This window comes from Piliocolobus tephrosceles, chromosome 21 (assembly GCF_002776525.5).
Source record: "Piliocolobus tephrosceles isolate RC106 chromosome 21, ASM277652v3, whole genome shotgun sequence".
Lineage (NCBI taxonomy): Eukaryota > Metazoa > Chordata > Mammalia > Primates > Cercopithecidae > Piliocolobus > Piliocolobus tephrosceles.
Window position 1 is genome coordinate 39713154 of NC_045454.1, and position 26303 is coordinate 39739456.

The following is a 26303-nucleotide window of genomic DNA, read 5'->3' on the forward strand; positions in this document are numbered from 1 at the left end:
TTCACCATATTGGTCAGGCTGGTCTTGAACTCCTGACCTCAGGTGATTCACCTGCCTCAGCCTCGCACAGTGCTGGGATTACAGGCGTGAGCCACCACGCTTGGCCAATGACTGCCTCAGTTCTAAGATATTTACCCAGCCGGCTGGGCACAGTGGCTCAAGCCTGTAATCCTAGCACTTTGGGAGGCCGAGACGGGCGGATCACGAGGTCAGGAGATCGAGACCATCCTGGCTAACACGGTGAAACCCCGATCTCTACTAAAAAATACAAAAAACTAGCCAGGCGAAGTGGTGGGTGCCTGTAGTCCCAGCTACTCGGGAGGCGGAGGCAGGAGAATGGCAGGAACCCGGGAGGCGGAGCTTGCAGTGAGCCGAGATGGCGCCACTCACTCCAGCCTGGGCAACAGAGCCAGACTCCGTCTCAAAAAAATACATAAAATAAAAAAATAATAATAAAAATAAAAAGATATTTACCCAGTCATCCACATAGACAGACACAAACCATCTGGCCAAAGAAGAGGGAGAGGAAGGGCTATCTCTTACCATGCAACTCATCTCAAGGGGAATAAATCCTTTTCCAGAAGCACCCAGCAGATTTTTCACCCAGATCGTGTTAGACCTACAACTGGGTCATGTGACAAGTGCTCTCATTGCAAGGAATCTTGGGAAAAAGAGAATATTAGGCATTTTCTGCCTCTTTGATGGGAGGTGGGCTCTGTCAGCAAGGAACGGGGTGGGTGGTGGCTCTTGGATGGACAACTGTGTCTTCCACTATTCTTTTTTTTTTTTTTTTTTAAAGAGACAAGGTCTCACTCTGATGCCCAGGCAGAAGTGCAGTGGCACAATCACAGCTCACTGCTGCCTCAACCTGCCAGACTCAGGTGATCCTCCTGCCTCAGCCTCACGAGTAGCTGGAGGAGTGCACCACCATGGCTGGCTAATTTTTATATTTTTTGTAGAGATGGGGTCTCCTTTTGTTGCCCAGGCTGGTCTTGAACTCCTGAGCTCAAACAATCCTCCTGCCTCAGCCTCCCAAAGTGCTGAAATTACAGGCATGAGCCACCACGCCTGGACTCTTTTCTTTACTGAGCCTTCCACCTCTTCTAGAATATACTTTGTTAGTTATCAACCACACTTTTCTACATTTTTGTGTTCATTAGCCATTCAGTAAACATTTATTGAGTACCTACTGTATGCCAGGCACAGCATTAGGTGCTGGAGATGCTATGAACAAAACAGATGAATATTTCTAAAAAATAAAATAAAAAATAAAAATAAATTTTGCAAAGCCAGGCACAGTGACTTATGCCTATAGTTCCAGCTACTCAGGAGGCTGAGGCAGTAGGATCTCATGAGACTGGGAGTTTGAATCCAGCCTGGGCAACAGAGTAAGACCCTGTCTCTAAAAAAGAAAAGAAGGTTAGGCATGGTGGCTCACACCTGTAATCCTAGCACTTTGGGAGGCTGAAGCGGGTGAATCACAAGGTCAGGAGTTCGAGATTAGCCTGACCAACATGGTGAAACCCCGCCTGTACGAAAAATGTAAAAATTAGCTGGGCATGGTGGCGAGTGCCTGTAATCCCAGCTACTTGGGAGGCTGAGGCAGAAGAATCGCTTGAACCTGGGAGGCAGAGGTTGCAGTGAGCCGAGATCGTGCCACTGCACTCCAGCCTGGGCAACAGAGTGAGACCCTGTCTCAACAAAAAGAAGAAAAAGGAAAGGGAAAAGAAAAAGAAAAAGAAAGTAAAAGGAAAAGAAAAGAAAAACAAAAGAAAAAAGAAAAGGAAAGAAAAGAGAAGATAAAAGAAAAATCCTGCCCTACAGGGATGGACATGCTAGAACATCACAGTCCAGTGGAACTTTCTGCAGTGATGAAAGTGTTCTATGTATGCACCGTCCACATGTGGCTTGGGAGCACTTAAAACGTGACTGGTACAAGTGAATTTCTCATTTAATTTAAATGAATTTAAATCTATATTTAAATAGCTATGTGTGGCTAGTGGTTACTTTATTGGGCAGTGCAGCTCTCTAAAGGCCAAGAGATACATCATCAGCTTCTCTCCCTTGACCCATATTCAGTTCTCTGCCACCCTGAAAATCTCCTGTCCTGCCCGGGCTCACATTTCCTATTCTTCTCCTCTTGTTCTCCCTCAACCATCAGCCCCAGCAAGACTGATATGACCCTGATGCCACATTAAATGCATTTCTTCATCCTTTACTCTTACTCATCTCTGTGCGGTCCTGGAGACCAATGACCGTTCCTTTCTCAAAATGCTTTTCTATTTTTGTGTGTTTTTGTTGTTGCTATTGTTTTTTGGGTTTTTTGAGATGGAGTTTTGCTCTCATCGCCCAGGCTGGAGTGCAATAGTGAGATCTCGGCTCACTGCAACCTCTGCCTCCCAGGTTCAAGTGATTCTCCTGCCTCAGCCTCCCAAGCAGCTGGGATTACAGGCGCCTGCCACCACGGCTGGCTAATTTTTTTGTATTTTTGGTACAGATGAAGTTTCACCACGTTGGCCAGGCTGATCTCGAACTCCTAACCTCAGTCTCTCAGAGTGCTGGGATTACAGGCATGAGCCACCGTGCCCAGCCTCAAAATGCTTTTGAACTTGACTGTCAGGTATGCCATTCTCTACCGAATCTCCTCCCATGTATGTGTCTTCTCCCTCTTTCTCACAAATCTCTTTGATCTACTTGTCTCTTAAAATGTTGCTCTCCTGCAGTGCTCCGCTGGGGACACTTAGCTTTTTCCACTTTACTCATCTACCCTGGGTTGTCTGGTCTACCGTAACCTGTCCTCTGCCACACCTCACTTATTCACCCACCCCAATATTTATTGAGTGCCCACTAGGCCATGAAAGATGCTACCAAAAAAAGCCCCTGTCCTCTTGGAGCTGACATTCTAGAAGAGGGCATGAATAATAAATACGACTTAATAAACAGTATGGCCAGGCATGGTGGCTTACACTTGTAATCCAAACACTGGGAGGCCAAGATGAGAGGATCAGTTGAATCCAGGAGTTTGAGACCAGCTTGGGCAACGTAGTGGGACCCTGTCTCTACAAAAATATATATATATAAAAAATTAGGTGGGTAGGGTGGTGCATGCCTGTAGTTCCAGCTACTTAGGAGGACACGGTGGAAGGATTGCTTGAGCCCAAGAGGTCAAGGCCGCAGTGAGCTGTGACTGTGCCACTGCACGCCAGCCTGGGTGACAGAGGGAGATCCTGTCTTAAAAATAAATAAACAAACAAACAAACAGTATAATTCCAGGTAGTGAAGGGGCAGGATCTCTTTAGCTAGGAAGTTGAGGGATGTTCTCTCTGAGAAGACAGAATCTGAGTTTCAACCTGAAGAATTCGAAGAGGTCAGCTGGGTAAAAGATGAGAGTTGAAGGAATGGGGATGGCAGAGGAGACAGCCAATATAGTAATTCTCAGTAAAGCGGAAGATGAGCTTTTCCTGCTGGCAGAACAGAAAGGAAGTCGGAGTGGCCAGGGTGTTGTGGGACAAGGTGGTCAGCAGGAGTCACATCACGCAAAGTCATGTGATCATGGTAGAGTTTAAATTTTACTCCACGTCTGATGGAAGCCATTGGAAGATTTTAACTGACGAGTGACAGAAAACTGGCATCTCAAACTCAACATGTCTACAACCCAGTTCTTGATCTTCCTCAAAACCTTCTTCCTCCATCTTCCCCATCTCCATTGACAGCAACTCCATCCTTCAGGTAGCTCAGGCCAAAACCCTGGAATCGCCCTTGACACTTCTCCCTCCTGCTCCACACTCAATCTTTCCATTGGAAGCCCTGGGGGCTGCTATGTTGTCCTCCATAGCACTTCACACCATCTGACATACTATATATTTTCCCATTATTGTTTTGTTCTTGGCAGCATCTTTAGGAACTCTGAGTATCTGGCACATAGTAGGTGCTCACTAAATCCTTGTTGAATAAATGAATGAACATGGCTCCATGGTCCTTTCAGAACCAGAGCCATTCTTCCCTTTCTCCACCACCCTTTCCCCTCACCCTGCCCAACTAGTCACAGGAGTTAGAGGACGACACAGTGGAGAACTGGGATTCTGGAGTCTTGTGGCTGGTCTGGGGTTCGAGTTCTTACTCAGCGGTAGGAACCTCCACGTGGGATTAACTTACCCGGGCTTTAGTTTCCTCCTCTGTAAAATGGGCCTCAAACTGCCAACCACTGGGATGCAGGGAGGATTTGATGAGCCCAGGCAGGCTCCCTGGAGCACAGCAATCAATGGCAGCTATATATAAACCGGGGCCTCTTTTGTACTCCCACTGCCTTTGTCCTAGTTCCAGCCCTCATTACACCAGCCTGCTCTTGCGGCTCCCTCCTAACTTCTGCTCCATCACCACCAATCTGTCCTTTCAGCTGTCAGGCTTGTCTTCTGAACGCCAACCCTAATCACATCCCTTCCTGCTCCAAAACCTTACATGACTCTCACTGTCCACAGGACAAGACCCAGCCTCTAGTTGACAGCCTCCACTGTCCAGCTCACCCAGCCTCTCCCCTACCACGTACACTGAGTGAAGCCTTCTGCCTCCATAGGGCGTTCTGAGCCAGAGAAGCCTCCCTTATCTTCCTGTTCCCCTCCTAATTCCTTCTTATCCTTCCCGGGAGGAGGCTGTGAGGTAATGCGTCTTGGGAGCCAGCTGGGATTGCACAGGGAGGTGAGATTATCTGCATTTCCGAGGCTTGAACAAGTTAAGGCAGTGGGAAAGGTCACACAATGAGAAAATGCAGGGCCAGGATTTAACCCGTCTGAGATGTTCTGACTGTGCTATGCTGCCTCCCCGGACATGAGCTCTGCGATAATGCTGTCCCCAGGCTGTAATCGTTTCCTCTTCATCCCTGCCTCCTCTATCCCTGGGGTCAGAGGACTTGTAGTTGAATCTCTCACTCACTCATTGGCGTGGTCTCTCCCTAAAGCAGGGCGGAGTTTGTCTCAGTGTTATCGCTGCATCCAGTGCAACCTCCCTGGTCCAGGCTCAGCAGTGTTCACCCCCATCAATGCAGTTGCCTCCTCCTCAATCTCCCAGCTTCCGGCCTTGCACCCAAGAGGGATCATATTTTAACACAAGTCAGATTACATCCCTCCTCCCCTCAGAACCCTCCATGGCTCACACCTTACTCAGAGCAAAAGCCAAAGTCCTCTCCACAACACACAAAGCCCTGCACCATCCATCACCTCCCGGCCTTCCTCCCCTCGCACTCTCCCCCTCGCCGCTCTGCTCCAGCCACACCAACTCATCCCTGTTTCTCACATACACCAGGCATGGTCTAGCTATTTAATGCATGGTCCAGCTTGGTGCATTTGAAGAATAGGGATGAATTGGTGTGGCTGAAACAGAGTGAGTGTGGGGGAGAGCGGAGGAGGACCTTTGCACCAGCTGGACCTTTGTACCAGCTGTTCCCTTTGCCTAGAGTTTTCCCCAACATATTTCCATATTTGTATGGCTCACTCTCTTGCCTCCCTTGCTTTCTCCCAGTCTTTATTCAAATGTCTGTTTCTCTGCACTTGTGCTGTCTGATGCAGTCACCGCTGGCCACATGTGGCCTTCGAGCCCTTCAATTGAAACACATCAAAGTGTAGAATATTGACCAGATTCCAAGGGAAATAATGTGCAAATGTCTTTGCTTTCTTAAGATACAGGATCTCGCTCTGTCTCCCAGCCTGTAATGCAGTGACACGATCAAAGCTCACTGCAGCCTCAAACTCCCAAACTCAAGTGATCCTCCCACCAACAGCCTCCCGAGTAGCTGGGGTTATAGGCACACACCACGCCATGCCAATTTTTTTAATTATTATTATTTTTTATTATTAGCGACAAGGTCTTGCCGTGTTGCTCAGGCTGGTCTGGAACTCCTGGCCTCAAGCAATCCTCCTGCCTCAGCCTCCCGAGTAGCTGAGATTATAGGCAGGAGCTTTTGTGCCCAGCAGGTCTACAATTTTATTAGAATAATTCAGTCTGGGCACAGTGGCTCATGCCTCAAATACCAGCATTTTGGGAGGTCAAGGTAGGTGGATTGCTTGAGCTCGGGAGTTCGAGACCAGCCTGGCCAATATGGTGAAACCCCATCTCTCAAAAAAATTAGCTGGGTGTGGTGGCTCGTGCCTGTAGTCCCAGCTACTTAGAAGGCTGAGGCAGGGGGATCACCTGAGCCTGGGAGGCGGAGGTTGCAATGAGCTGAGATCGAACCACTGCACTCCAGCCTGGGCGAAAAGGAGACCCTGTCTCAATAAATAAATAAACTAATAAACTAACTTTACCTGTTTCTTTTTACTTTTCTTATGTGGCTAATAGAAAATTTAAAATTTCTTTTTTTTTTTTTTTTTTTTGGAGACAAAGTCATGTTCTGTCACCCAGGCTAGAGGGCAGTGGCATGATCTCCGCTCACTGCAACCTTTACCTCCCAGGTTCGAGTAGTTATCCTGCCTCAGCCTCTGAGTAGCTGGGATTACAGGCGCCCACCACCACGCCCAGCTAATTTTTTGCATTTTTAGTTGAGATGGGGTTTCACCATGTTGGCCAGGCTGGTCTCGAACTCCTGACCTCAGGTTTTCTGCCCACCTTGGCCTCACAAAGTGCTGGGATTACAGGCATGAGCTACCACGCCTGGCCATAAAATTTCATAAATAGCTCTTAATAGATTTCTCCTGGGCAGTGCTAGTCTGAACACTTTTTTTTGGACGGAGTTTCGCTCTGTTGCCAGGCTGGAGTACAATGGCTCAATCTCAGCTCATTGCATCCTCTGCCTCCCAGGTTCAAGTGATTCTCCTGCCTTAGCCTCCCAAGTAGCCTGGGACTGCAGGGGCCCACCACCACACCCAGCTAATTTTTGTATTTTTAGTAGAGACAGGGTTTCACCATATTTGCCAGGCTGGTCTCGAACACCCGGCCTTGCAGTCTGCTTGCCTCGACCTCCCAAAGTGCTGGGATTGTAGGCGTGAGCCACCGCGCCTGGCTTCTTCTTCTTCTTCTTTTTTTTCTGAGACTGAGTTTCACTCTTGCTGTCCAGGCTGGAGTGCAATGGCATGATCTCAGCTCACCGCAACCTCTGCCTCCCAGGTTCAAGCTTTTCTCCTGCCTCAGCTTCCAAGTAGCTGGGATTACAGGCGTGAGCCACCACGCCCGGCCCTGAACACTTTTAACACTGAAGTGGTTCCCTTCCAGGTGGTAAAGAGCAGGTGCCTTTACTGATAGAAATGTCACCACTCCCCTCACCCCCCCAGCCCCGTGTCACTGACACATCCTTTCCCCTTGCTCTTTGGTGACTTTCTCCTAAGTACTCATCACCCTAACATCTGTCGTACAGGTATACCTCAGAGACGCTGCTGGTTTGGTTCCAGGTCACCATAATAAGGGAATGTTGCAATAAAGTGAGTCATGTGCCTTTTTCTGGTTTCCTGGTGCACATAAAAGTTATGCTTACACTATAGTTTATTAAGTGCATGACAGTGTTATGTCTAAAAAATAAAAAAGTACATACCTTAATTTTAAAATGCATCAACACTGGGCACAGTGGCTCACGCTTGCAATCCCAACACTTTGGGAGGCCGAGGCAGGAGGACTGCTTGAGCCCAGGGGTTTGAAACCAAGCAACAAAGTGAGACCCTGTTTCTACACAAAAAATTATTTTTAAAAATAGCTGCTTATGGTGGCACATGCCTGTGAGTCCAGCTACATGAGAGGCTGAGGTGGGAGGCTCGCTTGAGACCGAGAGATTGAGGCTGCAGCGAGCTATGATCACACCACTGCACTCTTCTTGCCTGGGAGATAGAGTGAGATCATATCTCTCAACAAAAATTACAAATTAAAAAAAAAAAAGGCTGGGCACAGTGGCTCACGCCTGTAATCCCAACAGTTTGTGAGGCCAAGGTGGGTGGATCACTTGAGGTCAAGAGTACAAAACCATACCAGCCAACATGGTGAAACCCCATCTCTACTAAAAATACAAAAAATAGCCGGGTGTGGTGGCACACACCTGTAAGCCCAGCTACTCGGGAGGCTGAGGCATGAGAATTGCTTGAACCTGGGAGGCAGAGGGAGGGTGCAGTGAGCCGAAATTGCACCACTGCACTCCAGCCTGAGTGACAGAGTGAGACTCTGTCTCAAAAAAAAAAAAAAAATTAAATTAAATTAAAAATAAAAATAAATAAATAAATAAATAAAAATGTTTTATTACTAAAAAAAAAAGTTAACAATTATCTGAGCCTTCAGTGAGTCCTCGTCTTGCTGGTGAAGGGTCACTGGCTCAATGTCAATGGGTGCTGACTGATCGGGGTGGTGGTTGCTGAAGACAGGGGTGGCCGTGACATCGAGGAAGTTTTCTGCATCCATTGACTCTTCCTTTTATGAAAGATTTCTCTAGCATGAGATGCTTGTTCACAGCATTTTACCCACAGTAGAACTTTTTTTCAAAATTGGAGTCAGTCCTCTCAAACCCTGCCACTGCTTTGTCAACTAAGTTTATGTCATATTCTAAATCCCATGTTGTCATTTTAATGGTGTTCACAGAATTTTCACCAGGAGTAGTCTCCATCTCAAGAAATCACTTTCTTTGCTCTTCCGTAACAAGTAACTCCTCATGCATTGAAGTTTGATCATGAGGCTGCAGCAATTCAGTCACATCATCAGGCTCCACTTCTAATTCTAGTTCTCTTGCTATTCCATCACATCTGCAGTGACTTCCTCCAGTTAAGTCTTGAACTCCTCAAAGTCATCCATGAGGGTTGGAGTTGACTTCCTCAAAATTCCTGTTAATGTTGATATTGTGACCTGTTCCCATGAATCACAGATGTTCTTTTTGTTGTTGTTCATTGTGGATTTTTTTTTTTTTAATTGAGTTGAGGTCTCACTATGTTGCCCAGACTGGTCTTGAACTCCTGGCTTCAAGTGATCCTCCTGCCTTGGTCTCCCTAAGTGCAGGGATTACAGGCATGAGCCACTGGAACCAGCCACAATTGTTCCTAATGGTGTCTAGAATGGTGAATCCTTTCCAGAAAGTTTTCAATTTCCTTTGCCCAGATGCATCAAAGGAATTTGTCTATGGCAGCTATAGCCTTATGAAATGTATCCCTTAAATAATAAAACTTGAAATATAAAATTACTTCTTGATTCATGGGCTACAGAATGAATGTTGTGGCTGAGCATGGTGGTTCACACCTGTAATCCCAGCACTTTGGGAGGCTAAGGCAGGTGGGTCACTTGAGGTCAGAAGTTCAAGACCAGCCTGGTCAACATGATGAAACCCCATCGCTACTAAAAATACAAAAATTAGCTGGGCGTGGTGGTGTGTGACTGTAATCCCAGCTACTTAGGAGGCTGAGGCAGGAGAATTGCTTGAACCCCCTAGAAGACAGAGATTGCAGTGAGCCAAGATCACACCACTGCGGCGACAGAGTGAGACTCTGCCTCAAAAAAAAAAAAGAGAATGTTGTGTTAGAAGGCATAAAAACAACATTCATCTTCTCGTACACGTCCATCAGAGGTCCTGGATAACCAGTGCATTGTCAGCAGTAATATTTTTGAAAGAAATTTTTTTTCTGGCTGGGTACAGTGGCTTGCACCTGGAATCCCACCACCTTGGGAGGCTGACGCAGGTGGATCACCTGAGGTCAGGAGTTCAAGACCAGCCTGGCCAACATGGTGAATCCCCAAGTCTACTAAAAATACAAAAAAAAATTAGCCAGGCATGGTAGCAGGTGCCTGTAATCCCAGCTACCCCAGAGGCTGAGGCAGGAGAATTGCTTGAACCTGGGAGGCGGAGGTTGCAGTGAGCCAAGGTCATGCCATTGCACTCCAGCCTGGGCAACAAGAGTGCAATTTCATCCAAAATATATATATTATATTATATATATTTTTTCTGAGTAGATCTCAACAGTGGACTTAAAATATCAGTCATCCATGTATAAACAGATGGGCTGTCATTCAGTCTTCATTGTTCCATGTATAGAGCACAGGCAAAGTAGATTTAGCATAATTCTTAAGACCCTAGGACTTTTGGAATGGTAAATGAGCATTGGGTTCAACTTAAAGTCACCAGGAGCACTAGCCACTAACAAGAGAGTCAGCCTGTCCTTTGAAGCTTTGAAGCCAGGCATTGACTTCTCCTCTCCAGCTATGAAAGTCCTAGATGGCATCTTTTTCCAATAGGGCATTTTGTCTACATTAAAAATCTGTTGTTTAGTGTCACCAGCTTCATTAATAATCTCAGCTAGATCTTCTGGATAACTTACTGCAACTTCTCCATCAGCACTTGCCACTTCACCTTGCACTTTTAGATTATGGGGACGGCTTCTTTCCTTAAACCTCATGAACCAAGACCTTCTAGCTTCAGGTTTTTCTTCTGAAGCTTCCCCACCTCTCTCAGTCTCACAGAATTGAAGAGAGTTAGGGGCTTGCTGTGGATTAGGCTTTGGCTTAAGGGAATGTTGTGGCTGGTTTGATCTTCTACCTAGACCATTAAAAATTTCTCCATGTCATCAACAAGCCTGTCTCACTTTCTTATCATTCGTGTGTTTACTGGAGTAGCCCTTTTAATTTCCTTCAGTAACTTTTCCTTTGCATTCACAACTTGGCTAACCTCTAGTTTATGGCTTTTTTTTTTTTTTTTTTTTTTTTGGAGACAGGGTCTCACTCTGTTGCCCAGGCTGGAGTGCAGTGGTGCGATCACCACTCACTGCAGCCTCAACTTCCTAGGACCAAGTGATCCTCCCACCTTAGCCTCCTAAGTAACTGAGACCACAGGTGTGTACCACCACACCCAGCTAATTTTTAAATTTTCTGTAGAGATGAGGTCTCCCTATTTTGCCCAGGCTGGTCTCAAACTCCCAGGCTCAAGCCATCCTCTCACCTCAGCCTCCCAAAGTGCTGGGATTACAGGCGTGAGCCACCATCCCTGGCCCTGTCTCAGCTTTTGACATGCCTTCCTCACTGTGTTTAATCATTTCTAGCTTTTAATTTAAAGTGAGAGGCGTGAGACTCTTCCTTTCACTTGAGCACTTAAAGGCCATTGTACGGTTATACACTGACCTAATTTCAATATTGTTATGTCTCAGGGAATAGGAAGGCCCAAGGAAAGCAGGAGAGAGTGGGGAATAACCAGTTGGCAGAATAGTCAGAACACACCCAACATTTATCGATCAAGTTTGCCATCTTCTATGGATGTGGTTCGTGGCACCCCCAAACAATTCCAATAGTCACATCAGAGATCACTGATCACAGATCAGCATAACAGATGTAATAATTATGTAAAAGTTTGAAATACCATAAGAATTACCAGAGTGTGATGCAGAGACGCGAAGTGAGCACACACTGTTAGGGAAAAAAATGCCCTGATAGACTTCTTTGACGCAGGGTTGCCACAAATCTTCAATTTGTAAGAAACACAGTATCTGCAAATTGCAATAAAGCAAAGTACCATGAAATGAAGTCTGCCTCGGCCGGTGTGGTGGCTCACGCCCATAATCCCAGCACTTTGGGAGGCCAAGGCAAGAGGATCCCTTGAGCCCAGGAGTTGGAGGCCAGCCTGGGCAACACAGGGAGACTCCATCTCTAAAACAAAACAAAACAAAGCCTGCTTGTATTTATTGGGTTTACTCTCAGTCTCCCCCTACACAGAGACAGGGCCTGGCTTGTTATTAGTGCTCAGTTAATGTTTGTGAAGTGAAAAAGTAAGGACTTAGCCACTGCCTGTTCTTTGCTGTGCACACCTGACAGCTTTTATCTGCCAGCACAGAAGAAAACAAGGTGCAAGAAGAGAATAATGATCTCTAAGTCAGAATTTGAGGAACCCAAGTTAGTATCAGAAAGCTGGTAGGAGAAGAGAAAAATAAAGTAAATCAAATTAAAAGTTGAATGGGCCAGGTGCAGTAGCTCATACCTATAATCCCAGCACTTTGGGAGGCCGAGGTGAGAGGATCACTTGAGGCCAAGAGTTCAAGACCAGCCTGGGCAATATAGCAAGACCCCATCTCTACAAAAAAATTTTTAAATTTTCTGAATGTGTTGTTGTGTACCTGTAGTCCCAGCTGCTTAGGAGGCAGAGGTGGGAGGATCGCTTGAGCCCAGGAGATTGAGGCTGCAGTGAGCTGTTATTGCACCACTGTACTCAAGCCTGGGTGGCAATAAGTCCCTGTCTCTAAAAATGAAAATAAATAAATTCATTTTTTGTAAAGTTGTATGTCGTGGCCCCTGCCTACTCTGGCTTCATGACTTGCTGCTTGAACCTCACCATCCAAATCCCAGTGGTGACACCATGTCATTTCTTGAATTTGCCAAACCTCTTTCAGTCCCAAGCTCTCTGTCATGGCCGCTGTCTCAGCCTGGAAAGTTCTTTCCCCACTGGCCAGATTTCTCCTCATCTATGGGAACTTGACTTGAAGTAGGGGGTATCCCCAGGCCCCGGACTAGTTAACACAACCTGCTGTGTGCCCCTCAAAGCCATGGTCTTCTTAGCTGAGAAGGCATCACACCTGCAACAGATTCATTCATTGTGTGCATGTTTTTCTTAAGCGCTTCTCTTCTGCGTCAGCTCCGTGGGGCAGGGATAGTCTTGTGTGTCACTCTACCCAGCATATAGGATGTGCTCAGATGCCCACTTGTGGATGGTGGAAAAGTAGATCAGTCCAACCTAATATGCCCATCTCTCCTCTAGGAGTAATCTTGAGAAAAAAAAATTGAGCACGTGCTTCATGTTAGTTTAGGATGACCCAGAATAGACCCTGAAACAAGAATTTAGGGCAATCCTTGTGCAAGTAGTTCATCTGAGAGGTGACCCCAGAAAGGGTTGGAGAGGAGGAGGGGAGGTGGGGCAATGAAGGATGAGTTGTCCCATGGGCATTTGAGCTCAGTCCCACTGGGAGCCCATATGGAACTTATATCTTAAGTGATCTAGAATGAGGGGGAGGGAGCCGGGGTATTGATCCACCAGCTCCCAGCAATCTTTGGTTGAGGGCTGCTCCCTTAAAGTTCATTCCCTGGGCCTGCCTCAGCTTTGGAGGAAGCCCTGAGGCAAGAGGTACAGACACCAGTTGGCCACAGACTGAAGTATTAAGACCCAAGCCCCTGGATAAAACTGAAAAATCAAGCTAGGTGTGGTGGTTCCCGCCTGTAATCCCAGATACTCAGTAGGCTAAGAAAGGAGGATTGCTTGAGCCCAGGAGTTCAAGGCTGTATCGAGCTATGATTGCACCACTGCATTCCAGCCTGGGCATCAGAGCAAGACCCCATGTCTAAAATAAAAATAAACTGAAGAATTCCCAAGTTATTTGGCAACCTTCCATTAACTACAGACCCTCTGGTATTCGGCATTTCTTGTCCATTATATGAAGTTCTGATGACAATCTCTTTTATTGTATTGTGCCTCGACCACGCACTGTACATCACTTAGCTCTGAAATGGACATGTTCAGGAAACAGGGCCAGGAGGGACCCTGTGTTTCAACAGCAATACTTTTACAAATGAGGTCTCATGACAGGGTCTTGCCCGGAGGGTTTCTACAGAAGCCTTATCCCACCTACCACTATCATCCTTACTAACTTGCATTTACAAAAGGGACTCTTTTTGACCAGAGGCTTGGGGTCTGTAGCTGCCTTCTGGCCGGCTGATGCCGGCTGGTCCACACAGGCAAGATCACATCCATTTTTTTGTTTTCTTTATTTCTGAGTAGCTTAGCATACCATCTGTGTGCCTGGCATTGTGCTGACCACTTTGTATCAACTTACTGAATCCTCACAGCCCTTAGAGGTATTGGTACTATTGTTATCTAGGTTATACAAACGGGGGAAACTGAGGCACAGAGCAGGGATGTCCCTTGCCCAAGGTCACCCAACTGGAAAGTGGCAGAGCTGGGATTTGAACCCATGCAGGCTGGGCTCTTAACACTGAACTGCTTTCCTGCCATTTGTTAAAGAGCCACAAACCAGGCCAGACACACGCCTGTAATCCCAGCACTTTGGGAGGCTGAGGCAGGTGGATCACCTGAGGTCAGGAGTTCACGACCAGCCTGGCCAACATGGTGAAACCCCGTTTCTACAAAAATGCAAAAAAAAGTACCCGGGCATGATGGTAGGTGCCTAGTAATCCCAGCTTGGGAGGCTGAGGCAGGAGAATCCCTTGAACCCGGGGGCAGAGGTTGCAGTGAGCTGAGATTGTGCCATTGCACTCCAGCCTGGGCAACAGAGCGAGACTCTGTCTCAAAAAAATAAATAAATAAAATAAAGAGCCACAAACCCCGAAAGGTCTGCCATTCCCCCAGGGCCCCAGGCCACCCCACAACCTATTGTCATTGTAGGTTGTGAAATATACTGAATGTCACCCTAACCATGAGCCATCGGGAAGTTTCCATTTCTCTCACTGCAACATTTGTGGAACATGAACCATCTGTTGGGGTTTTTCGTAAATCACCTTTTATCCCATGAGGCAGGTACTGTTAAGACCATTTTACAGGTGACAAAACTGAGGCCAGTGGTGTCGAGTCACCTGCCTGTGGTCACCCAGCCAATATAGGACAACTTGTAATCCCAAGCACCCCCGCCCTGCTGTCTCACCCCCGAAACCCACCCTCTGTTCTCCATTCTGGCTTCTTTCTTTCAGCATCTTGGCGACAGTTGGGACGGAGTTTGACCTACGGACGCTGAGGGCAGTTCGAGTGCTGCGGCCGCTCAAGCTGGTGTCCGGAATCCCAAGTGCGTGAGTTTCCGACCCTGACAAGGGGTTTGCTCAGGGGCCCCAGGAGCCCTCAGTTTCCCCTATGCAGAGCATCTCAGGAGGCCACATCCCACCACCAGCCTGTGTGAGGGCAGTCTCCTCTTTGGGACTCCCTGTAGGGGACCCCGAGGAACATGACTGTAGCTCCCCATGAGCTCCTGAAAGCAAGCCAGGAGCCACACCCATTTATTGAGCACCTACTGTCTATCAGGAGCCATGCTAAGCACCACATGTGATTTCATTCAATGCTCACAGCCCTGTGAAGTCGATAGGACTGATGTCTCTATTTTATAGAGGGGGAGACTGACGCTCAGAGTGGCGGAAAAATTGGAGCAGGGTTTTGTAGCTGAGAAGTGGCAGAACTAGGAGCAAGTGTGACTCCAAGCCTGGGCAATGACCATTCCCATTTACTGAGTGCCTGCTGTATACAGGGCACCGCAGGAGGACTTTACATGCATTACCTTATTTCATCCTCACAGTCACCCAGCGAACACCCATTTTACAGATGAGAAGATTGAGGTTCAAGGAGGTTAAATTACTCACCTGAATTCTTACAGTGGACACTAACGAGCCCTAAAATTCATACCCATTCCTTGCTGCTTTCTCATGCTCCCCAGATGCATCTCCTCCCCCTTTAAGGGTGGCTGCCATATGCAGGGTCAAGATTAAGTATAGGTTGAGCCAAAAAAAAATGTAAAAAGCAAAAATAAAACAGGGCTGTCCTTTTTCTATCTTCTTGTCTTGGTTAATAATAATAATTTAGCCAGGCATGGTGGCTTACGCCTGTAATCCCAGCACTTTGGGAGGATCACTTGAGGCCACAAGTTCGAGACCAGCCTGGGGAACATTGTGAGACCCCCCCCCCCCCCCCCCCTATCTACAATTTTTTTTTTTTTTAAATAAGATAGGTTGGCTGGGCACAGTGGCTCACACCTGAAATCCCAGCACTTTGGGAGACTGAAGTGGGCAGATAGCTTGAGCTCAGGAGTTTAAGAGCAGCCTGGGCAATATGGCAAAACCTCGTCTCTACAGAAAAAAAAAAAAAACAGGCATGGTGGCGCACACCCATAGTCCCAGCTACTTAAAAGGCTGAGGCAAGAGGATCACTTGAGCCCAGGAGGTCAAGGCTGCAGTGAGCTGTGATAGCACCACTGCACTGCAGCCTGGGCAACAGAGTGAGACCTTGTCTCAAAAAACCATACAACAAAAAGTTTGAAAACAAAGAAACAATTTATAGGCTGGGTGCAGTGGCTCACGCCTGTAATCCTAACACTTTGGGAGGCCAAGGCGGGTGAGCGGATCACCTGAGGTCAGGAGTTGGAGACCTGCCTGGTCAAAATGGCGAAACCCCATCTTTACTAAAAATACAAAAATTAGCCGGGTGTGGTGGTGAGCACCTATAATCCCAGCTACTCGGGAGGCTGAGGTAGGAGAATCACTTGAACCCGGAGGGCGGAGGTTGCAGTGAGCTGAGATCACGCCACTGCACTCCAGCCTGGATGAAAGAGTGAAACTCCATCTCAAAAAAAAAAAATGAAAAGCACTTACTATGTGCCAGACATTATTCTAAGTATTTCCATTTTTTTAAAGTCATATATCCTCCCAACAAACCTGTGAGGTAGTCTCTCTTATTATCACCATTTTACATTTTATTGGCTTCATTCTTCAGGCTCATTGCTACCCAGGTTTGAAGAGTAAGATTTCCCAGAGGATCACCAGCAGGGTCTTTTTGTAGAAAGGAGACGCTTCTATCCAAGGTCTCTGCAAGATCCCAGCAGATGCCTGCATCATATTAAATTAAGGGCCATCCCAAATCTAATAGTCAAAAGAGCCAGGTGCAGTGGCTCACACCTGTAATCCCAGCACTTTGGGAGGCCAAGGTGGGACGATTGCCTGAGGCCCGGAGTTCAAGACCAGGCTGGGCAACAAAGCAAGATGCTGTCTCTAAAAAAAATACAAAAACTAGCCAGGTATGGTGGTGTGTACCAGCAGCCTCAGCTACAGGAGGGAGACTGAGATGGGAGGATCGCTTGAGCCTGGAAGTTTGAAGCTGCAGTGAGCTGTGACAGTGCCACTGCATTCAGCCTGGGCAACAAAGTGAAAGATCCTGTCTCAAAAAAAAAAAAAAAAAAAAAATATATATATATATATATATATATATATATATATATAAAATGTATAAAATAGCAATAGTAACAAGAGTCTCTGTTTAATGACCACCTATGACTTACCAGGTACTTCATTGTGTATGAACTCTCTCATTTAATCCTGTGAGGGAGATACTATTCCAGTCCCCATTTACAGATGGAGAAGCTGAGGTTTGGAATTCACTAGTAAATGGATGACTATATCAAGTTCCCTTGAAGCGGATACTTAGGTGGGTGTTCAGACGCACCTGCTTTATTCGGGGACGGCTCTCGGGAGAAACAGCACGAGGTCAGCAGGGTGGGGCAGGGGAATGGATAGAGCAGGGATGCAATTTCAGCTGGAATGTGTGTGACACCAGAGTTGTCCTCCAACGTGTGGGACAAGGATGCTGGCCTTTTGTACTTCTATGGTCAGTCACTGCGGATGGGAGGCAGAGACGCAGTAGCTCCCAGGTGAGATACCTTTTGATCACCAAGGGCAATTCTACTAAGCGGAGGGGCAGCTGGGAGGCGTTGGCAACCAACATCCATAGCAGCTGGAGGGCGGGTGCACCAGAAAAAAAATGGGATCTTGGCCAGACACCAAGAGCGTCCAGCACCTTAACCACTGCACCACACTGCATCTGTTAGCACCCACATTGCATTTTTTTTTTTGAGACAGTCTCACTCTATCGCCCAGGCTGGAGTGCAGTGGCCGGATCTCAGCTCACTGCAAGCTCCGCCTCCTGGGTTTACGCCATTCTCCTGCCTCAGCCTCCCGAGTAGCTGGGACTACAGACGCCCGCCACCATGCCCGGCTAGTTTTATTTATTTATTTTTTGTATTTTTTAGTAGAGACGAGGTTTCACCGTGTTAGCCAGGATGGTCTCGATCTCCTGACCTCATGATCCGCCCGTCTCGGCCTCCCAAAGTGCTGGGATTGCAGGCTTGAGCCACTGCTCCCGGACTGCATTACATTTTTAAGCCCTTGGAGTGGCATGGTCCCTCAAGCTTTCCTGACAGTTGCCCTCTCTTACGGTGGTCTCCACCCATCAAGAGCCATGGGAAGTTTCTCCAGTCAAGAAGCAAAGCCCCAAGCTATATGTTTGAACCTTCATTTTGACCATAGACTTTCCTAATAGATAGCACAGTGGTTACAGACATAGGATGTTGACATCATTCAGACCTGCGTTAATAGCCTCAAAAAAAAAAAAAAAAAAAAAATGGTAGTGGAGCCAGGCATGGTGAAGTGTGCCTGTAGTCCCACCTACTCGGGAGGCTGAGGCAGGAGGCTTGCATGTGCCCAGGAGGTTGAGGCTGCAGTGAGCAGTGATCATCCCACTGTATTCCAACCTGGGTGACAGAAAAAGCCCATCTCAAAAAAAAAGCCAATGATGGGCAAAGAAATACTAAGGCTCTTGCTCTGTCGGCAGGCTGGAGTGCAGTGGTGCAATCACAGCTCAGTACAGCCTCAGCCTCCCCAGGTTCAAGCAATCCTACCATCTCAGCCTCCCAAATAGCTCGGACTCCAGGCACACAGCACCATGCCCAGTTAATTTTTTTTTGTATTTTGTAGAGACAGGGTTTCGCCATGCTGCTCAGGCTGGTCTCAAACTCCTGGGCTCAAGTGATCCAACCGCCTCAGCCTCCCAACGTGCTGGGATTACAGGTGTGAGCCACCACTCCTGGCCAGCTATTATTATTATGAACATTCTCTGAGTCTTACAACAGTGGAACTTTTAGTGTAAGATGGGAATTTCAGTATTAACCCCTTCCTCTCCCAAAAGGATTTGAAGCCCAGAGTCATGCAACCACCATGAATGAACCATTTGTTAGATGAGAGGCTACTGGAGGCTGAGCTTGGTAGGATGAGAGCTCGCATGGGGTGCCTGATTGATGACAATACCCCCAGATTCAGGTCTTCAGATGCCCACTTGGGTGTGTCTTCTGTTCCACTGTGTCCCTTCGGGGACTGTTCCCTGCCTTCTTTTTTTTTTTTTTTTTTTTTGAGACAGAGTCTTGCACTGTCACCCAGGCTGGAGTGCAGTGGCGCCATCTTGGCTCAGTGCAAGCTGTGCCTCCCGGGTTCACGCCATTCTCCTGCCTCGGCCTCCCAAGTAGCCAGGACTACAGGCGCCCGCCACCACGCCTGACTAATTTTTTTGTATTTTTAGTAGAAATGGGATTTCACTGTATTAGCCAGGATGGTCTCGATCTCCTGACCTCATGGTCCACCCGCCTCAGCCTCCCAAAGTGCTGGGATTGCAGGCATGAGCCACCGCCCCCGGCCCCCTGCCTTCTTATTCACCACCATCTTTCTGAATTGGGTTGCTCAGAACAGAGAAAGCAACATCAGCACATGGACGAACATGGGGCTTTGCATCAGATGGACCTGGGTTCAAATCCTAGTTCTGCTTTTTTTTTTTTTTTTTTGAGACAGAGTCTTGCTCTGTCGCCCAGGCTGGAGTGCAGTGGTGCGATCTCCACTCACTGCAAGCTCCGCCTCCCAGGTACACGCCATTCTCCTGCCTCAGCCTCACGTGTAGCTGGAACTACAGGCACCTGCCACTGCGCCCAGCTAATTTTTGTATTTTTTTTAGTAGAGACAGGGTTTCACCATGTTAGCCAGGATGGTCTCAATCTCCTGACCTCGTGATCCGCCCATCTCGGCCTCCCAAAGTGCTGGGATTACAGGCGTGAGCCACCGCGCCCGGCCTGTTTTTTTTGTTTTTTTTTTTTTTTGAGACAGAGTCTCGCTCTGTGACCCAGGCTGGAGTGCAGTGGCACGATCTTGACTACTTCTATCTCTGCCTCCCAAGTTCAAGCGATTCTCCTGCCTTACTTAGCCTCCCAAGTAGCTGGGATTACAGGTGCTGACCACCGTGCCCAGATACTTTTTTGTATTTTTAGTAGAGATGGGGTTTCACCACGTTAGCTAGGCTGGTCTTGAACTCCTGAACTCAGGTGATCTGCTGGCCTCGGCTTCCCAAAGTACTGGGATTACAGGCGTGCGTCGCCACACCCTGCCTAGTTCTGCCATTTCTCATGCATTCTCTTGGGTGAATCATAGCATCTCTGTCAGCCTTGCTTCCCAATTCTGTAAAATGGGACTGACTTTACATATGTGGCCACCTCAGGGGTTTGTTGCTAGAAGCCAGTGAAATAACGTTGAGTCTGGTTCCTTGGGGTTGAAATTGGGACTGCCAACCGCTTTCCCTACCCAGAGCAGCAACCAGCCTATATGGGCGCCCTTTTATGAATTAGGAAAAGACGCCCGCTGTTGGCAGGAAAAAAAAATAACAAAATGGCTCCCTCTTCTGGGTGCAAGTTGCCCAACACCCAGGAATACGGCTCCAAAAGTAATGGATTCCCACCCCTTTCTTGCCCAAAAGATCATCAAATGGAACAGCATGTCAGATACCTTTATTAAATACTTTAAAGTTGGCTGGGCTCTGTGGCTCGCGCCTGTAATCCCAGAACTTTGGGAGGCAGAGGCGGGAATATTGCTTGAGGTCAGGAGTTCGAGACCTGCCTGAATAACATAGTGAGACCCTGTCTCTATAAAATACATATATATGTTTCTTTGAGACAGCGTCTTGCTCTGCTCCCCAGGCTGGAGTGCAGTGGCACAGTCATAGCTCCCTGCAGCCTTAACCTCCTGGGCTCAAGTGAGCCTCCTGCCTCAGTCCCCAGAGTAGCTAGGACTACAGGCATGCACCATCATGCCTGGCTAATTAAAATACATGAATAAATACTTTAAAGTTAAAAGTGCTTTTTAAAAAATAATAAGGCCGGGTGCGGTGGCTCACGCCTGTAATCCCAGCACTTTGGGAGACCGAGGCAGGCGGATCACGAGGTCAGGAGATCGAGACTATCCTGGCTAACATGGTGAAACCCTGTCTCCACTAAAAATATGAAAAATTAGCCGGCGTGGTGGCAGGCGCCTGTAGTCCCAGTTACTTGGGAGGCTGAGGCAGGAGAATGGCATGAACCTGGGAGGCGGAGCTTGCAGTGAGCCAAGATGGCGCCACTGCACTCCAGCCTGGGCGACAGAACAAGACTCCGTCTCAAAAAAAATAAAAATATAAAAAGTGAAAAATAATAATAATAGGGGCCAGGTATGGTGGCTCACACCTATAATCCTAGCACTTTAGGAGGCGGAGGGGTTTGAGCGCTTGGAGGCCAGGGGTTTCAGACCAGCCTGGGCAACATAGCAAGACCCTATCTCTACAAACAAGTTGTAAAACTTAGCCAGGCATGGTGGTGCACACCTGTAGTCCTAGCTATTCCGGGGACTGAGGCAGGAGGATCGCCTGAGCCCAGGAAGTTAAGGCTGCAGGGAGCTATGATTGGGCCACTGCACTCCAGCCTGGGCAGCAGAGCAAGACCCTGTCTCAAAGAAAGAAAAAAAAAAACCTAGGAAGGGTTGTTCCTATGATAAGGACCAGCCTCCGTGTGGTGCTTCCTTTACCATTGCCCAATCCCCAGGCTCCTGTGTGCTTGAGGTTCCCTCGGGAACACACCTGCTTTGTTTGGGAGAGACCTTGGCGTCTTGGTGGCGGGGTTTGGGTGTGCTTGCTCGTGGGCTTATGGGGCCTCTCTCTGTGTCCCCCCAGGTTTACAAGTCGTCCTGAAGTCGATCATGAAGGCGATGATCCCTTTGCTGCAGATCGGCCTCCTCCTATTTTTTGCAATCCTTATTTTTGCAATCATAGGGTTAGAATTTTATATGGGAAAATTTCATACCACCTGCTTTGAAGAGGGGACAGGTAGGTCCGCAGAGCATGATGCGTCTTTACAGTTTTCTCCTTCAGGGATAAGCTCTTGGAGGGGTTAGGCAGGGGTGTGCTTCTTTCTCCTGGCAGCTGGCAGGATCGTCTCCTTCAGAGAGCGCTGCAGGAGAGGCAGCAAGTTCGATAGCCTCTGAGATCTTCACTGTTGAAAGGGTTGGGGTTCCATAGAAGGTGACCCAGCAGAGAAAGAGTTTATCTGGGAATGATCCCAGGAAGCACCATCAGGAGAATGAGGAAGCGAGACAGAGAAAGGAAGGGATCTGTTAAAGGGTGTGCTATCATGTGAGTTATCAGTTACAACTGGGACTGGATCCCCCTAGGCACCTTCGGGAGACAGCAAAGAACACACAACTCAGCTGGGTGTGGTGGCTCACGCCTGTAATCCCAGCACTTCGGGAGGCCGAGGCAGGCAGATCATCTGAGGTCAGGAGTCGGAGACCATCCTGGCCAACATGGTGAAACCCCATCTCTACTAAAAATACAAAAATTAGCTGGGTGTGGTGGCAGGCACCTGTAGTCCCAGTCACTCGGGAGGCTGAGGCAGGAGAATCCCTTGAACCCGGGAGGCAGAGGTTACAGTGAGCCAAGATCGCACTACTGCACTCTAGCCTGGCGAAAGAGCGAGACTCCATCATAAATAATAAATAAGTAAGTAAGTAAGTAAGTAAGAAAAGAACACACACCTCAGAGCCGTCTGAGCCAAGGGGCAAGGGAGCTGGGGTATTTATACACTGGCTTCTTTCTGACATTGGTGAGGACTGCTCCTAGAGTGGGAATTAATGCCTGGCACATCCGACTGAGTGGAACAGGTATTCTGGGTGCTTTCAGACCTCAGCCAGTCCTGACTTCTAAAGCAAGCAAGAACTGGGGAGAGTCGGGCCAGAAAAAGGTTATTGCCTAAATGCATTGTGAGTGGTACCTTACAGAAGGTGAGAGTACTAGATGAGTCCTCCTGGTCTCCCCCAACCGCCAGGATGTATCAAAGATATCCCAATTGGGAGTCCTGGCACCAACCAGTCAGAATGCTCCAGCACTCAGGAGAGTGCTGCACCTCCCTGACTATGCCCACATTAACCCTTCAGTGGCTGGGTCCAGGGGTGGGGTGAGCAGAGGAAAAGCCAGGCAGCCCAGAGACACACTCCCAGGGCTCAGCTCTGAACCAGCAGTGTGGAAGCAGTGTGTCCGCCACAATCCACACTCAGGAACCAAATAGCCTTTGGATATGTTTTCAGTTAAATCTTTGCCTGTCCAAACTCTAGCTGCTTGCTCTGTAAAGCTCCAGAATGAAATGGAACCAAGTAAGACGGGATGCCTTCAGTATTTCAATATTTAGACCACTGGCCGTCTGGATGCAGACAGACTGAATGGCAACGCTGGTTCTGATGATTTGGGTCAAGGGAGCTGAGAATGGAAGGAGTGGATAGAATGAATTAAGAAGCCCAAAGGGGAACCCAGGTGGGCACAGAAAGAGGCTTCAGGCCCCTTATTTGGGAAAGGCAGCCACAGAAGATTCTGTCCGGGAGTGGATTTCCACCCACCTTCTCCGCCCAGTGACCCCCAAGTGGATTCGCAGAGGCAGCTCCTGAGCCCTCCTTCCCCACTCCTCCCCAGGGGGAGGGAATACCCATTGGGGAAGGTTTATTTGCAGTGGTTGGAGGTTTTGGTTTTTTCTGGTTTTTTTTTTTTTTTTTTTTTTTCCTTTTTCTCTTGCTCCTCCTGTCTCCTTCTCTCCTGGGCTTGTGAAGTTTGCTCAATATGGAATGTCCTAATTATTTCTTTCCCCGATGAAGAAGGTGTTAATTGAGGCAGAGCTATTTCTGCTCCTGGCCTCGTCACCCAGGCGGAAATGCAAGAGAGAAAGAGAGAGAGAGAGAGACAGAGAGAGAGAGAGAGAGAATATGAATATGGGGTAGGGCCTCTTGGGAAAATCAGCCTTGAGCAGAGAAACCAGGACTCCTGGATCCTAGGTTTCTGTGAGGTTTTATTTTATTTTTTTCTACCCTAGACTAGTTAAAGGAGAAGAGGTCACGGGGTTGGCTTGGGTCCGAGTGGGGTTTTGAGGGGACAGATGTGGGTGGTGCCACCAGAGGGGAGGAAGCCTAGATTTAGGAGAAAGACTGAAAAGCTAGCTCACGATTAAAAATATAAGACGTGTGAGTAAGAGACAGATATATACAGACACCCAGGCAGTGGGTTAATTTTAAAATGTATTTATAACCGAATTCCTCAGACACTCTGGACGGTTGTTTTTCTAGAAGCAACGCTCAGAGTGTTTCATGTCGGTGGTTGGGGGGTTGAGGGGGATTGCAAAGCTGCTAAAGATAGACCCGTTTTCAGTAGCATTCCTCAGTGTCGGGAGCCCAGTTCCTGTGCGCCCAGCACCGTGCCAATCGCTCAGAAGGAAGCAAAGATAAAGTGGAAGGCTTCCTGCTTTCTAAGAGCTTCCAAAATAGTTAGAAGAAACAAGACCCCTCATTTGCAGCCATTTTTAACAGTGAAGGCTAATGTGTGATTATACCCCCGCCCCCCTAAATATGAAAATTCAGTAGCTATTGTATGCCTGAAAGGGGCCAGGTGCAGTGACTCACACCTGTAATCCCAGCACTTTGAGAGGCTGAGGTGGGAGTATCTCTTGAGGCCATTAGTTTGAGACCAGCCTAGGCAACATAGCAAGACCCTGTCTCTACTAAAATAAAAATCAAAAATTGGCCGGGTGCTGTGGCTCACGCCTGTAATCCCAACACTTTGGGAGGCCAAGGCAGGTGGATCACAAGGTCAGGAGTTCAAGACCAGCCTGGCAAACATAGTGAAACCCCGTCTCTACTAAAAATACAAAAAAATTAGCCAGGCGTGGTGGCATGTGCCTGTAGTCCCAGATACTTGGGAGACTGAGGCAGGAGAATCACTGGAACCTGGGAGGTGGAGGTTACAGTGAGCTGAGATCACGCCACTGCACTCTAGCTTGGGCGACCGAATGGGACGACATCTCATAAAAAAACAAAAAAAATTAAAAAATTAGCCATGCGTGGTGGTACATGCCTGTAGTCCCAGCTACTCAGGAGGCTGAGGAAGAAGGATCACTTGAGCCCAGGAATTGGAGGCTGCGAGGCTGCAGTAAGCTATGATGGTGCCTGCACTCCAGCCTGGGTGACAAGTGAGACCCTGTCTCAAAAAAAAAAAGAGAGAAAGAGAGAGGAAGGAGGGAGGGAGGGAGGGGCTGGGGCCGTGTTGACTGGGCTACACGAAGAGGCTACATGGAGGGTGGGAATTGAGCCATACTTGGACATGGGGGTGGAGACAGAGAAGATTCCAGGCACAGGTGCCATCCCAAATGATAGTTCTCATTTATTATAGGAGCCCATGGATTTATTTTATTCTCTGCCCTGAGCCTTATGTTTCAAAGATTTTTGCCTTCCAACCTGTATTTATCGAATAATAGTTCATGTACCGAGTCCAGCATAAGTGAGGAAGGCGTTTCCAACAACTTAAGTCCATGGCGAGGCTAGACTTAGAGTTTCTATTTAGCCACAGCTTGAAAGGCCAAGAAGACTCATTCATTCAGCATCAGTTTATTTCCCTCTGCTGTGTACTCAGTCAAGGGAGCAGAGAATTGGTGCTGCAAAGTCTATAGCACATACATTGAGAGATATTTTTGTTGAGTAGGAAGCTTGAGTTTACACACACTCAGCTGTTTGTTTTCTTGTCCGACAACGCCACGGTCGTCTTTGAAAACCTTCAAGAGCATCATTCACAGAATAAGGTCTTCTCAGACCCGCTGCGCTGGTAAAATGAGGACACTCCCAGGATGTGAGTTTTCCTGCCTCCCTTACCCCATCAATATCTTAAGATTTGGAGTGACCTTTAGCGTTCAGCCCGACTGCCACCTCACCAGGAAGCTGTCTTTGGTTTCCAGCAAAAGGGGTGTCTATTGGCACGTTTCTCTCTCCTTGTGGCATTTTCACAGCCTGCCTCCTGCTATTTGGGGAGAAAACTCAGCTCCTGTTCCTTACCCTTAGGCAAGGGTAGGAACTGTGTGTACTGGTGTCCCTCACCCCCAGAACAGCTCCCTGAGCCCAGTACATCCCAAGAAGAAAAAAATTAGCAAGGCTTACAGGAGAATAACACAACACGCTTGACAAATTTGTCCTAATGGATGTCGGAAGAAGGCTGCACTTACCAGCTGCGCTATGCACACGGCACATTTACAAAAACTGACTGTATTATGGACCATAACGTTTGTCTCAACGGAGGTCAAAAAGCTGAAAAAATACAAAACATATTTTCTGACCATAATGCAATTAAGCTGGAAAGCAGTAACAAAAAGAGAACTCTGAAAGTGTTTGCAGATTAAGAGACACACCTCTCATTTACAGATGAAATGGTATGATGTCTGAGCTTTGCTTTAAAAATATTCTAGACTGGGCGCAGTGCCTCATGCCTGTAATCCCAGCACTTTGGGAGGCCAAGGCGGGTGGATCACTTGAGGTCAGGAGTTTGAGACCAGCCTGGCCAACATGGTGAAATCTCGTCTCTACTAAAAATACAAAAATTAGCCGGTTGTGGTGGGGGGCACCTGTAATCCCAGCTTCTTGGGAGGCTGAGGCAGGAGAATCCCTTGAACCCAGAAGTCGGAGATTGCAGTGAG

General features: G+C 47.8%; 1 protein-coding gene across 3 annotated transcripts in view; it reads left to right on the forward strand.

The window, feature by feature from the left end:
* Positions 1 to 26303, forward strand: part of CACNA1A (calcium voltage-gated channel subunit alpha1 A) — a 312076-nt gene that overhangs the window by 119064 nt on the left and 166709 nt on the right. For all 3 annotated transcript variants that reach the window (XM_023188767.2, XM_023188768.1, XM_023188769.1), the window contains exons 4-5: positions 14626 to 14717; positions 21482 to 21634. In XM_023188767.2, coding sequence (XP_023044535.1) covers positions 14626 to 14717; positions 21482 to 21634 — 245 coding nt within the window. The remainder of the gene's footprint in view (positions 1 to 14625; positions 14718 to 21481; positions 21635 to 26303) is intronic.